Source organism: Elephantulus edwardii, unplaced genomic scaffold, assembly GCF_000299155.1.
Source record: "Elephantulus edwardii isolate Elephantulus edwardi_28Jun2011 unplaced genomic scaffold, EleEdw1.0 scaffold00222, whole genome shotgun sequence".
Classification (NCBI taxonomy): Eukaryota; Metazoa; Chordata; class Mammalia; order Macroscelidea; family Macroscelididae; genus Elephantulus; species Elephantulus edwardii.
Genome location: NW_006399972.1, coordinates 4,777,856 through 4,791,688, shown reverse-complemented (window position 1 = coordinate 4,791,688; position 13,833 = coordinate 4,777,856). Strand labels below are relative to the sequence as shown.

General features: G+C 41.1%; 1 protein-coding gene across 1 annotated transcript in view; it reads left to right on the top strand.

The window, feature by feature from the left end:
- Positions 1-6,330: 6,330 nt before the first annotated feature.
- CHRNA9 (cholinergic receptor, nicotinic, alpha 9 (neuronal)) overlaps positions 6,331-13,833 on the top strand; it is a 33,763-nt gene continuing 26,260 nt past the window's right edge. The window contains exons 1-3 of the mRNA XM_006898186.1: positions 6,331-6,399; positions 6,912-7,057; positions 8,940-9,094. Of these exons, the coding sequence (XP_006898248.1) occupies positions 6,336-6,399; positions 6,912-7,057; positions 8,940-9,094 (365 nt within the window). The 5' untranslated portion in view covers positions 6,331-6,335. The remainder of the gene's footprint in view (positions 6,400-6,911; positions 7,058-8,939; positions 9,095-13,833) is intronic.

Below are 13,833 nucleotides of genomic sequence, written 5' to 3'. Positions count from 1 at the left end.
CTGCTCTGTTCTGACAACTGCCTCTTGGTCCAAGTATAGGTTTTGGATTAGCACGATTAAATGTCCTGGGATTCCCATTCTCCCAGAATGAGAGCTTGACCTACAGGGGCTTTATTCACTCCTGCTCTGCTGCTATCATGTCATTGCAATCTTCACTCTGTGGCTACTGCTCTGTGTCTCTTCTCATCTTTCATAAAGACATTATTCATACAGGCCCACCCTACTCCACTAGGACTTCATGTAACAGGTAACACCTTCAAAGACCCTATTTCTAAACAAGATCATCTTCACAAGTACGAGTGTTAGCATTTTTCTTTCTTTTGTTGGAAGGTCATCATTCAATTCATTCAGTCCTAGGTTTACTGAATCCTAAGCAATGAACTCCCCAGATTTCTTCTTCTATCTAAGAAGGCTACAAGTTGGATTGAAGATCTCTTTTCAACATAAGATTTGGAACGAAACAAATAATATTGATAGGGAGGCCCTCAGGCCTGGTGTTAATTGTCTTTGAGAAGAACTAAGTGGTACAGCATTGGTCTGTCAGTTTACTGTACTGAGATAACCTGGGGTTGCTGTGATACTGAACCTATGACACTGGTATATCAAATGTAATGGTTACCCATGATGGACAGGGTTTGATACAGCTCTCAGATTAAGATTAGGCTTGGAAGCAGGATTGGCATCCACTTCTTAAACAATAGGCCTTTGGCAATTCGATGAACATTAGTGAAACAATGATAGTTATAAAACAGAGTTCAGATCTTTTGTTCATAGGATTACTATGATTCACATAAAAACACATGACATGTACAAAAAAAGTTGGGCAGGTCCTTGGGAAAACATTTAGCAGTTATGTTTAGGATGAAGTTGAGAGATATTTGCTTTCTAGTCACTAGAATCTAAACAGTAGACTAAATTCATTACCTTCAAGTTGGGATTGACTCACAAAAGACCCTCCAGTGGGTATTCAGAGACTATAAGTCACGTAAGAGGAGATTGCTCATTTTTCTTCTGTGAAGCAGCTGATAGATTCAAACCACTGACCTTTGAGTTGGCAGCTCAGCTCCTTACCCAGTAGGCCAAGTGTCTCCAAAATGTGTGGATTTGATTTGATTTGAATTAACCTTGAAAGATGAGCACCAACTGTCATCACATTTTAAAAGAAATGATGAGCTGAACCAAGTAAATTAATCAATCAAAGATCACCAGAGATGATTCCCAGAGACTTTAAGCAGCAACCATAGCAGCTAATACCAATTACGCACTGAGCACCTATTAACCAGATGCTGATCTTCATACTGTTAGGAATGAAAAGACAAAGTAGATTCTCTGTACACACCCACCTCCAGAACATCAAATACTGATGAAAAGCTATAAGAAGGAGAAACAGTACTAGTACTGTGATGAGCATAGGGGCTGGAGCAGGAAATTTGAATTTTGCCACTGGTCAACCACCACTTTGGGCAAGGCACTTCTTATCTCTGGGCCTCAGTTTCCTCATATAAAACCAAGGCATTGGACTAAATCTCCTGAGTTCCTTCAGTTTCCGGGTTTACAAAGCAAGTGGTTGCTAGGTGTGGGCAACAAAAATTAATTGTGTCAGTCATGGATGAGTCAGACTAGAAGCATCAGGAGAATGAAGTCTTCACAATCAATTTAAGGGCTCAGGCAATTAAGAAACACTTTTAATTGATGGCTTGAGGGCTTGTTCCACTCAAAGGATAGATTCCTCAAGAGGCATGGGGTGACTCACCAGATAGCTGTAACCTGAGGCAATTGAGCTCTCCAATTTCCTTGCTCTGGTTCCAGACAACTCAATGATCCTAATTTGCTTTTCTAGGGTGGTTCCCCCAAGGTGAGAAAAGGGACTGACAGACACTGTTGTCCTTATTAGGAGCCATCAAATTGAGTAGGCTCATAGACCTTATGAACACCAGGCCTGAACCTTGTCCTATCCTGGGCCATCCTTATCATCTCTGACACTTTGTTACAGTCACTGTGTTGATCAATACATCTCTTTGGAGGTCTTCCTCTCTTTCACTGACCCTCTACTTTTCCAAGCATAATGTCCTTTTCCAAGGAATAGCCTCCCTTAACATGCCTGAAGTATGAGAGAGGAAGTTTTGCTATCTTTGCCTCCAAGAAGCACTCTTGCTGCACATTCTCCAAGATTGTGCCTGATTCAGTGCATCTTTCTAATTACTTGCTATGTGTCTGAGGACTTGACAATGAATAAGGATAATATAAGAAAAATTGATGCCTTTGAGTTGTGGTCTTGGAGAAGACATTAGGTCCCCAAAATGCATGGCAAAATGGAAATGAATATTCTTTTGTAGAAGTAAAATTCAATCATGTATGATAAATAATGTGAAGTTATAGAAAGTAACATTTAAATGAAAAGGGAGAGCATTCTTAACAATATCATCCTGGTTGTGAACTATTCTTATACTGATTTGACTAGACTTTGAGAGTGTTCTTTAAAATGAGTAAATCCTGGAAGACTTGTTAAATGTGGAAATCTCTGATGGCCAATTAACAAGGAGCTGTGCTGCCAACTAAAATGCAAATGATTCAAATCTGTCAGCTCCTTCATTGAAGAAAGTTGGGCAATCTCCTCTCATGTGTTTTGCTGTCTCTGAAAACCCACTGGAGTCAGTTGAGTTGGTTCCAACTTGACAATACATAACAACAACTGGATAATATAAAAAGAGCAAAGGTCACGTGGGGATAGCCATATCTGACCTTCACCAACTCCACAAAGGGAAACTGTCCCTGTCAATAACATCAACAACACAAGACCAATTCCAAAGAGATCAGCTATGTCCCCCACATTCCTGTACCTCCTCCTACTCATCTCAACACCAATGTTAGTGCTTTACTGGGCCTAAAATATGTTATGATAGCTCACAGACCACACAGAACCATATTAGGAAAGCCTAAAGGTTATAATGCAGGTTAGTAGCAAAATGCAATCACTCAGTCCAGGTAGCTGCTGAAATGTGCTCACAGGCACCCACCCTTCAGCATCACAGCTTTAGGCCAGTCCTGCCAATTATGGCTTTCCACTCCCCCTGCCCCAAAGTCCTCTAACAAACTTTGGCAAAAGTTCCTAGTTTTGTTTCTATAGGGTAGCAGTCCCAAAGCCCACTCCATTTCACCTCAAGTCTCTGATTCTCGCATGCAGGAGCAATATCTTTGTAAATTATGACCTAACTTGGGAGGGACTGGAGAACATTATGCTGAGTGAACTAACTCAGTCCCACATGGATAAATATTCAATAAGACTGTTATTGTAGAATGAGTATAAGGATCCAGGAAGGGTGGGAGAGGTTGGAAAGCAGAGGGATGTGGATATACAGGGGGAAGAGGGGATTAATCATTGGGTTGTACAATTTGATGGGGAGGGGTGAGGAAAATTGAAAGAATTTGTTCAAATTTGTATTTGAATTTTGTAAATAAACTAGTAGAAAAAATCTTGATAAAGTCTCTGATTCTCTACTGCAGTTGCTATGGCTACTATTCTCATAGGCTCCAGTCTGGTAGGAACAAGGATCTCTGGCCCTGAAACACCCCATTGCATTCTCTTGCTGTTTCTTTGCTTGTGGTCAAGTTCTCCTATTCTATGGCTGAATCTGCTCAGTTTAATGTCAAGACTAGCCAATCCCCTTGTGGATAGGTTAACATGCCCTATTCCCATCCATCCACATGGCAAAGTCAGTCAACAACAAACCCTTAACATCACAGGTAAACATTATTAATAGTTACATGTCATTGCTGTTAGTTGCTGTTGAGGAGACTCTGACTCCTGGTGGCCTCAGAGAGAATAGAATGAAACATTGTTGTGTCCTTTGTCATCTTCACATTGGTATGCGTATACCCATTGTTGTAGCTGTTGTATATTTTGTGTGCCTTTTGACCAAGGGGTTCATCCTCTAGCACTATATAGGACAATAATCTGTTGTGATCTGTGTTTTAATTTTGGGAATTAGATTCCCTTCCTTACTCTGGAAGTTCTATTGAACCCTATCTACCATGGATGACTCTTCTAGTATTGGAAAGAACAATCAGTGACAACTGCTTGCATCATAGCAACACACTGTGGTATCACAAACTGACAGCTAGTAGACCTTTTACAGAGTGCTTTATAACTTACAAAAGATCTTTATAAAAGCATCCCCAGTATCTCTGGGAGAAACATCCAAACAAACAAATAAAAGAATGCCAGATGAAACAGTGGTTAAGGACCCAGCAGCTAACCAAAAGTTCAGGGTCAAGTCCACCAGGCACTCCAAGGGAGCAAGAGGTAGCAGTCTGCTTTCATAAGAATTCACAGCTTCAGAAAACAGGACATGTTCTTTTCCCCTGACTGAAGTTCAGGAAGTCTTTAAGAATCTAGATCCAAGAATCATAGTGCTGGTAAAGGTTGGGGCTGGAAGTTAACTCTAAATCTAATTCACACTGCTATTGCTTATTTTAAAAGTAGATACTTTCTTCTCACTTAATGTACCCTTCTTTCTTTTCTTTTTTCTTTCTTGTTGTCTCATTGGATCTGACTGGCACAGAAGGAGATTGACCCTCCTTTTCCCTCAGAGCATCTGGTGGATTCGAACTGCGTAACTTCGAGATTGCAGCATAGCTTCTTGCCATTAGGCTACCAGAGCTCCCCTTAATGTACTCTTATCTCTCACACAGAAATCTATTATAACAGATTCAGGTCCATGAACCAACTGAGAACTAGCCAGGAATAGAAGATAGAGAAGAAAACAAGCATCCTAATGCATTATATTCTAGAGATCACAGAATTGCTTGTCTTTCCTTTTTCAAATGCTGCTAGAAGCACAGAGGGTCTTCCTGGTTGGCTGCCCCATGGCTGGGTTTGTGTCATGCCCCTTAGTATCACTGATAGCTGAGAGGTATAATTTATGCCTTCATTTTGGGAGACTCAAATTTAATTTCTGGTCAATGTACTTCATGTACAACCATCACTACTCTGTCAGTAGAGGTTTACATATTGCTGTCAACAACTTCATCCTGCTTGGATCACTATTAACACCCTTAGTACCGACTGTGAGGAAACCAGGAGAAGTATTTCGTTGGGCAAGTCTGCAGTTACAGGGACTTCTCCAAATTATTGAGAAGTAATGATGTCAAATTGAGGATTAAGGTGCATCTGATTCAGGCCATCATGTTTCTGATCACTTGCTATGCATCAGAGAGCTGGACAGTGAATAAGGATGACAGAAGAAGAATTGACACCTTTTATCTGTGGTGTTGGAGAAGAACACTGAAATCCCATGGACTGCCAAAAGAATGAACTGGAGCGCTCTTTGGAGTCAAGGATGATGAGGCTTCACCTGACATACTTTGGACATGTTGGTGGAGAAGCTATTCTTTGGAGAGAGACATGATACTAGGAAGGGTGGAGGGTTAGCAAAGGAGAGGAAGACCCTCAACTGGTTGGTTGACACGGTGACTGCCCCAATGAGTTCCAGTGCGTCAGGAAATGTGAAGATGGTACAGGACAGGATGGGGTTCACATCCACTGTTCATCAGGTCACTAGTCATACTTGACTCGATGCCACCTAACAATAGCAATAGTGATGACAACAACAACAACATGATAGTGTCGTGGTCCTTTCAATTACCTCCTATGCATTTGAAAGTTGGATAATAGATGACAATAAAAGAATGAAAGCTTTCGAGCTGTGATGGTGTAGTAGAGAACTGATTATAACATGCACTGTGAGGACAGACAAGCCTGTCCTGGAGGAAGTACAACTAGGATGCTCCTTAAAGGCAAGAACAGTCAGTCTTCATCTCATAAACTTCAGAGTTTCCAGACAAAAATGGACCAAGAAGAAAGGGCTTGTGAAATCCAGTCACTGAGAAGCCTGTGGGTCACAGTGTGACCACAGGGATACAGCTGGTTGGGCCAGACTGTGTTCTGCGGTGCATGGAGTTGCTATGAGGGGAGCCTTACTCCAGCTAATGTCTCTCGGCCCAGACCGACTTTGCTTGCTGCAGATGGGTAAGAGAATGCTCCCACTCTGCTTAGACAAACTAAGGTGTTGAATATTCCCCTGGGTTCTGCTCCCACCTCTCTTGGGGACCCCTCAATAACATTACCTAAGGTAAACCCACGGGGCTCTAGGCATCTCCGCCACTGGAGCTGCCAGGCTCAGGTTACCGGAAAGGGGAGGGAGAGCAGGGCTGGCTGACAGGCTTCAGGTCCTTTCAGCAAAGCAAGCCTGAGCTCTCTACCTGCACGCATCCCACTCCCAGGGGGAAGCAGAGGACTGTACATCCTGACCAAAGCTTTGTAGACTCGGATAAACATGAACTGGCCACATTCCTGCATTTCCTTTTGTTGGATTTACTTTGCTGCCTCCAGACTGAAAGGTGAGGGGGCAGGGCCTGTGACCACCTGGACTCATCTGTGGCCAGTTCTGTGGTGAGGAGGAGGTGCCTGGAGTGTGGTGGTGGGGGGAGAGTCAAAAGAAATGATCTGATTGTATGAAAACAGTCCATGCTTCTTGTTGCTTCCTAATGATCTGGGTTAATAAATAAAAATCACAACAACCCAGCTACCCTGAGTTGATTCCAGCTCATGCACTCCATGGGGTTTCCAGAGGCTGTGAAGTCTTGGAAGTCGATCACCAAGTATTTCTTGTGATGCACATTCTGGATGTATTCAAACTACCAACCTTTTTATTAACAGTTGTGCAATTAACTGTTTGCACCATCTAGGGACTTTCTGATCTGGAGAAAGCACATCAATAAAGAACTTTTCACGGATGCAAAAGGTTGTCTCTATCTGATGCTGGGTCATCCATAATCTCCCACCTTGGTCTTCTTTGCCTTGAAACATACTGACCTCTGAGTTTTAAATCCGGGCCCCTCTTTTTGAGCAGCTGTCGAGACGGCAGATGGGAAATACGCTCAGAAGTTGTTTAATGATCTGTTCGAAGATTACTCCAATGCCCTCCGTCCAGTGGAAGACACAGATGAAGTCTTGAATGTCACGCTGCAGATTACACTTTCTCAGATAAAAGACATGGTGAGTAACATTTGGTGGTGGCTCTTTGTAATGGTGTTTATCGTGAAAAACAACAATCCTTTCCAAAGGAGATGCCTTGACTGGTCATGTGAGAGGAGACGAAACAGAAGGCTGGTGAGAGAAAGGAGGACAGAGAAAGCTTTCTACAACATTAACTTCACTAAATGTTACCCAGCCCTGGCCATTGCTTAGACCCATTTTAGACCTTCCATAGAATTGTTGTCTTACTTATTGTATGGTCCTGTTTATATGAAATGTCCAGAATAAGTACCAGCCATAGAGACAGTACACAGATGAATGGTTGTTGAGGTCACATGTGAACAAGTGTGAGAAATGATAAAAATGGCTAGCAATTAACACAGAGGATTGCGCAACATTGTGAATGGTGCCAGAAGCCATTCGATTATTAAATATTAAAATACCTCAAAGTGATGAATTCTGTGTCGTGAATTTTACTTTAATTAAAAAAAAACCCTGTTTTAAGATGAAACATCTTATTTGGTGCTTATGTACCTTTAATTACACAAGCTCTGAAACCTCAAAGATTTTTCTCTTTTGTTCATTGTAGGTATTTCCAGATTTTCTCATTAGAATACATCATTAGTTGACTAATTTTCTGAGAACTTTGAGCAGCTGATCTGTGGAAAGATGTAATTTGTCTACTTTATATTTTGAAATCTAAATCTATCAGGGGGAAGAAAGAGCATAACTTTACCCTATGATAGTTAATCAAGGAGATAGAATTAAAAAAACCTTTCACTCACGTATTGAAAACAGATTCATCAAAAAATATGTTTCTATCTAGCAGATTCTGACTCATATTGACCTTATGTTTTGTTATTATGTGCTGTTGAGTCAAAACCTAATCACAGCTGACCCTCCAGTGAATTTTCAGAGTTCTGTATATCACACAGAAGACTATCCATCCTTTCTGCCTCAGAGCAGCTGGTGGATTCTGTTTGCCTTCAAGTTTGTAGCATAACTCGTACACACTAGCGGAGAAAGAACTGCCCCGTATGGTTTCCAAAGATTCCTATGGGAAAGGAGCCCTGGTGATGCAATGGTTCAGCACTTGACTGCTACCTGAAACACTGGAGGTTGGAGCTCACCTGCTACATCTTTCTTCTGAGGAGCAGCTGACGTATTTGAACTGCCTACCTATCCTTTCAGTTGAGGGCTCAGTCTATCACCAGGGCTCCTTGAAAATAGCACACTGTTGTTACATATTATTGAGTTGGAACCAACTCCTAGTGGGTTTTCAGAGGTTATAACTTGCACAGGAGGAGATTACTCATATTCCTCCAGCAGCAGATTCATGGATATGAACCCTGTGCCTTTGGGTTGGCAGCACAACTTCTTACTTCTAAGTGACCCGAGAGCTTAGAGCTTTTGATATTACTATTGTGAAGCACATGTGTTTTAGCTATCTTGGCTTCCTAGTGCCGTTTGAACAGAAATATAAAACGTGGGTAGCTTTAAATAACAGACATTTATTTTATCACAGTTCTGCAGGCAGAAAGGCCAAATGTGGGCCTCTGCTGTGGTCACTCCTTCTGTGAGTTTCTCTTTTATAGTTTCTGGCATCTGTTGACAATTGTTGGGATTCCTTTGCTTGTAGATCATGTGCAAGTATCCATGTTGATCTTGATGTAGCTCAGAAGTGATTAAGTTGGGAGATTTTCCCTACACTGATATGACCTCAACTGGTTGCATCAGACTGCATTGTGGAAAGACAGTAATTTTATTATATTACACCCATAGGCTAGAGATGGAGATTGCATCCCATGTAGTTTGAGGAACACAATTGAACTATAAACAGAGGACATTTGGTTTTGGTGTCTCCTTGCTCTTTTCCAAAGTTACATCTAGATTCATTGTGCAGGATGAAAGAAATCAAATTCTGACTGCGTACCTGTGGATCCGCCAAATCTGGCACGATGCATATCTCCAGTGGGACCGAGACCAGTATGATGGGCTGGACTCCATCAGGATCCCCAGCGATCTGGTGTGGAGGCCAGACATTGTCTTGTATAACAAGTAAGTGTCATTCAGAGCCGAGGTGTGTTAGGAATGAGCTTGAACTTGATAGAAATAATAGAATTTAAACATGGCTTTACAAGAAATATTTAAAACATGCATGTAGTTAAGTATCAACCTTCCTTATCTTGTGGGTTACTAATAATTCATGATCTAAATTTTATGGCCATGAAAGCTTAGATGGAAAGCCTCAAATCTAGTCAGTTTATATGTTTTCCTTTCAGATAATAAATCCAAGGCTCTCCCTTGTCCAGGATCATGTATTAAAAACAATGATACTAGCAAGATTAAATCAGAAGGGCCAGCTAGGAGAGCTGTGCTATGTGTTTTGGATTTTGTGTTGAGTAGAGGATTCATGACATTATTTCACCAGCTGATCTTTCCCTGCTCTCAGAGAAAAAGGCTTTGTGTAATGGTTTGTCATGTTTGTACATCTCAAACTGAAATGTGCACATCAACAAAGACTTGGAATCTGCTAAAATACAGATTCTGATTCAGCAGGTCTGAAGTGGGGCCAACAGTGCTGCCTTTCTACCAAATTTGCAGAAAAAAATTGTGCTGTTGGTCCTTTTCCTTTGAAAAGGAACCAGGTTGTTCCATCACACAATCAAGGTCAATTGCTCCCCTTGTTGTTTAAGAGGTGTCTCTCTCCTTCTGGAATCTAGTTCTGTGGGACGCAAAAGTTTTGTCTGAAACTCAGAACCAGGTGAATGAGGGACAGATAAGGGTGAGGCAGTCCCCTGAGCCTTTGAGTGGCCATGAATTTCCCTGCAGGAAGCAACTCTGCTAAATTGAGGCTGGTCATTAGTCACTTTTTGCTAAGAGAACTTATCCAAAGCCTTTTCTTGTAGATTTGAGGGTAAGTTTGCAGAGCAGATTTGTTTCCCATTTAACAAGTCATTCACATTTTGTTTCATGAGGTCGACTGAGATCCCCACAGTGTGAAAGCATCTCTCCAACTTCCTTCCTCCCTTTACCATTTTCACGTGTCCTCTTTCCTTTCCCTTGCTGCCTCTTGAGTGTTATCTTTAAAGTTACAGACTATTTAGAGCAATCACCAAATTTAGGTTGTGAGCTCTAGAATTATAGCCCTGGTCTGGTTGTCCATTTCTCATTCCTATTGCCAAGAGGTTGTTTTCATTATTGTTTTCTGTCGAGTTAGAAGTGACTCATAGTTGAGCCTCCAGTGGATTTCCAGAGACAATAAACTGCATGGGAGGAGACTGTCCATCTTTGGGGTTTTTTTTTTCTTTTTTATTATTTTTTTGTGTATATGTGTACAGTCAAATTGGATCTGACTGGTACAGGAGGAGATTGCCCCTCCTTCTCTAACAGAGTATCTGGTGGATTCAAATGAACCACATTCCTCTGGGATTGCAGTGCAGCTTCTTGCCACTAGGCCACCCGAGCTCCCTTGAGACTGTCCATCTTTGCCTAGCAGAGCAACTGGTGGATTCAAACCACGTGTCTTTGGAATGGCAGTGCTGCTCTTCATCACTAGACCACCAGAGCTCCCTGTGCCCAGAAGGGTCCTCCCTATGTCTTTCCAAGCAGGATGGCATTCAAAGGCTGGTGCTTGATCATGACAGTCGACTTCCCTCTCCAAGTGCATGCTCTTGCTCACTCTCCCTCTCCTTTCCTTCTTTTTCTGTATCTCTCTATCCCCGTCTCTTTCTGTAGCTCTCTTTATTACGCACGTGAGTGCACACACACAACAACAAAATGAGTTGATTACTTCCCTCTCATCCACACAGTATTGCAGGAGAGGCTCTCGTGGCCTAATAGTAAGGAACTGCACTGCCAACTCAAAGGTATATGCTTCAAATCCACCAGCGGCTCCACAGGAGAGATATGAACAATCTCCTCCCATGTGATTAACTGGTTCTGAAAACCCACTAGAGGTTCAGCTATGGGTCAGTTCCATCTTGACAGTACACGACAACAACAGTTTGAGAATACTGTTAACAGAAATCCTTCATATCAGAAGAAATCTGAAGAGGTGGAAATGAGGAATCTAATTCTCAGATTCCGTCCCATATGCTTTGTGTCTTGGCTGAGTTAACCATATCCTTTGGCTTTAATAACTGTAACAATGACTATAACAGCTTTCATTGACTACAGTAAACCCATCTAATGAATTATTAAGTTGAATGGTGATCTCAGGGATATTATAACTTCAAAATTGGTCCAGATGTGAAAGAAGACATGCAGACTATATATTCTTCAAGTTTTTCAAGCTTTCTATAACTCTTCTCGCCTTTGGCATTTATATAAATTTGGATTATTTTATTGAGATTTCTCTAAATGGCAAAAAAAAAGAAAGAAATCCTTCATAGCATTTAACAAATCCTAACCATTCTCCCCGGAAAATAAATAGAGTACTGGTCCCCTTCTAGATTCTGTTTTGACTGACAGGTGATGCAGGGACCAGCTCTGACAGAAACTCTTCTTTATAAGCTTACATGGTATAGTAACTTCCTAGAGCTGCTGTAACGAAATACTACATACTGTGTGGCTTAAACGAGTAGAAATTTAGGGTCTCATACTTCTGTAATCCAGAAGTCTGAAATCAAGATGCTGGCAGCACCACCTTGTAGGGAGAAACCCTCTCTTACCACTTCTACTTTCTGGTAATCTCAACCATTCCTTGGCTTTCAACAGCGTAACACCAATTCTTCTTGCCACTGGGCATTTTCACATCACTTTTTGTCTTCACATGGTGGTCTCTTGTCTGCTTCTGTCTGCTGCTTTTCTTTTTCATTTTCTTTTTTTCAAATGGTTTACTCACATAGTTTATATACACTGTGTTTCACACTATTCTTCATTCACATCATATTTAATACAATCATTCTCATGCATTATGTTTTATAAAATTAGTCAACATTGGCCCTTGCCCATCAGGAACCCTGTCTTTTAGCCCAGACCCTTCCCATTTCCTTCCCCCTTTCCCTCCACTAGTAAAACATGTATGGAAACTCAAAGGAGGGAGGGCTGAGGATGGATAGGGGTAAAACCACAGGGTTGCACATTTTGGTGGATGTTGCTTTTTTTTAAGTACACCAATCAGATTAAGGACCCACTTTACTATGGTCTGACCTCAGGTCAGATAATCACATTTGCTCTCTTCAAGTAACACCTTAGCTGGACCTTGAGGGTGTTGAGCCTTGAACATATCTCTTTGGCAGACATAATTCAAGCCATAATACATACTAAGTTAAACCTCCAGTGTCTGCTTTTTAGAGAAATCAAACAGAAAATCTCACACAAATCGACTGTGAGGTTGAGAAATTTTGTACCTACTTCTCTTACTTCCCCTTAGATTATTGATCTTGTATAAATTCTGTTCCCTATTCCTCTGTCCTAAAAGGACTTTTCACTCTACAGATTAAGATTTTTATTATTCATTCTGCTAAGATTAATAGCACAGTATTTATAAAAAGTTTCAAGTCAATGTAATCCCAAATGCTTAACCAGACATGTAAAGTCATGATTTCTAGTACCAATTTCATCTGTGGCTCAGTCCCCCAACTCCCTCTCTATGGCCTTTGGGCTCATAGCGATTTGCTCAAAGGTCCTCCAGAGACTCAGACCTGTAAGGGGAATGATTCATGTGATTGTAGGTATGCATGCCAGTTTTTTTTTGTAGAAACTGGTGAGTAATGGACCAGGCTGGATGCAGCAGGATGCTTAAGTTCACCATATACAATTTCTCAATCCAGACAATTTCCTATCCTCCAGGAGGCTTGGGACATATTAACGCAGTTACACGGCCTCTCCTTGTGTTGATATTTTCACACACCCCACAGTGTGGACAGTTCTCTCTTATATTGATCCTACAGCTGTTGATGATTTGGGAGATTATGTGTCTGTAGTTAGGGTAGCTGGAGAGCATTCCCCTAATGTGAACTAGGAAGCTAATTATCAAGGTCTTTAACACCACATCAAGTTATTCCTGTTCTTCTGCATTGATTCTTTAGTCTTCTGCTTCCCTGTTGTGGACAATTCCATTTCTCATCCATCTTCTCCTTTGCCCTATCTTTCTTGATAATTTCAAGGTTTTACTAATTTGAAGGAGCACTAAGTGAAGCTATATGTAGTTGGGTGGCATTTGCATTCCTTTAGCCAACTGAAATGAGGGTACCAAATCAGATGCCATGAAATCAACTCTGACTCATGGAAATCCCACATGTGTCAGAGTAAATGATGCTTCAACTGATTTTTTAAATTTTTTTTTTTTTAGTGACTCATCAGTCCTTTCTCCAAAGTGCCTCTTGGTAAATTCAAACAATCAAACTTTGCATTCTCTGCTCAGCATAATAATGATTTGCCCTACTTAGAGACACCTAAAATGAAAAGTTGTTGTTAACATCCCTTGAGTTGAATTATTCCTTATAACGACCCTATGAACAACAGAACAGAAGCCTGTCCTATCCTGTGTGGTCCTTATTGTCTGACATATTTGAGTCCAATGCTTCAATCACTGGGTCATTTCATCTAGATGAGTGTCTTCCTAGAAAAAGTAGAAATTAAAATATATAATCAAACTCAAATTCTTAAAAAAGGTCAGACTAACTGGACTAATAGAGACTCAGACTATCACCCTAAGACATCTTTTTTTTTTTGAATAATTTTAATGAACATTTACAGAGATTTTGGATTTCCATTCATTTATTGCTGCACTTCTCTCCCCACCCAGCTCCCGCCCCCCCGTGATCCCAGTTCGCTCCTCTCTTTTAAAA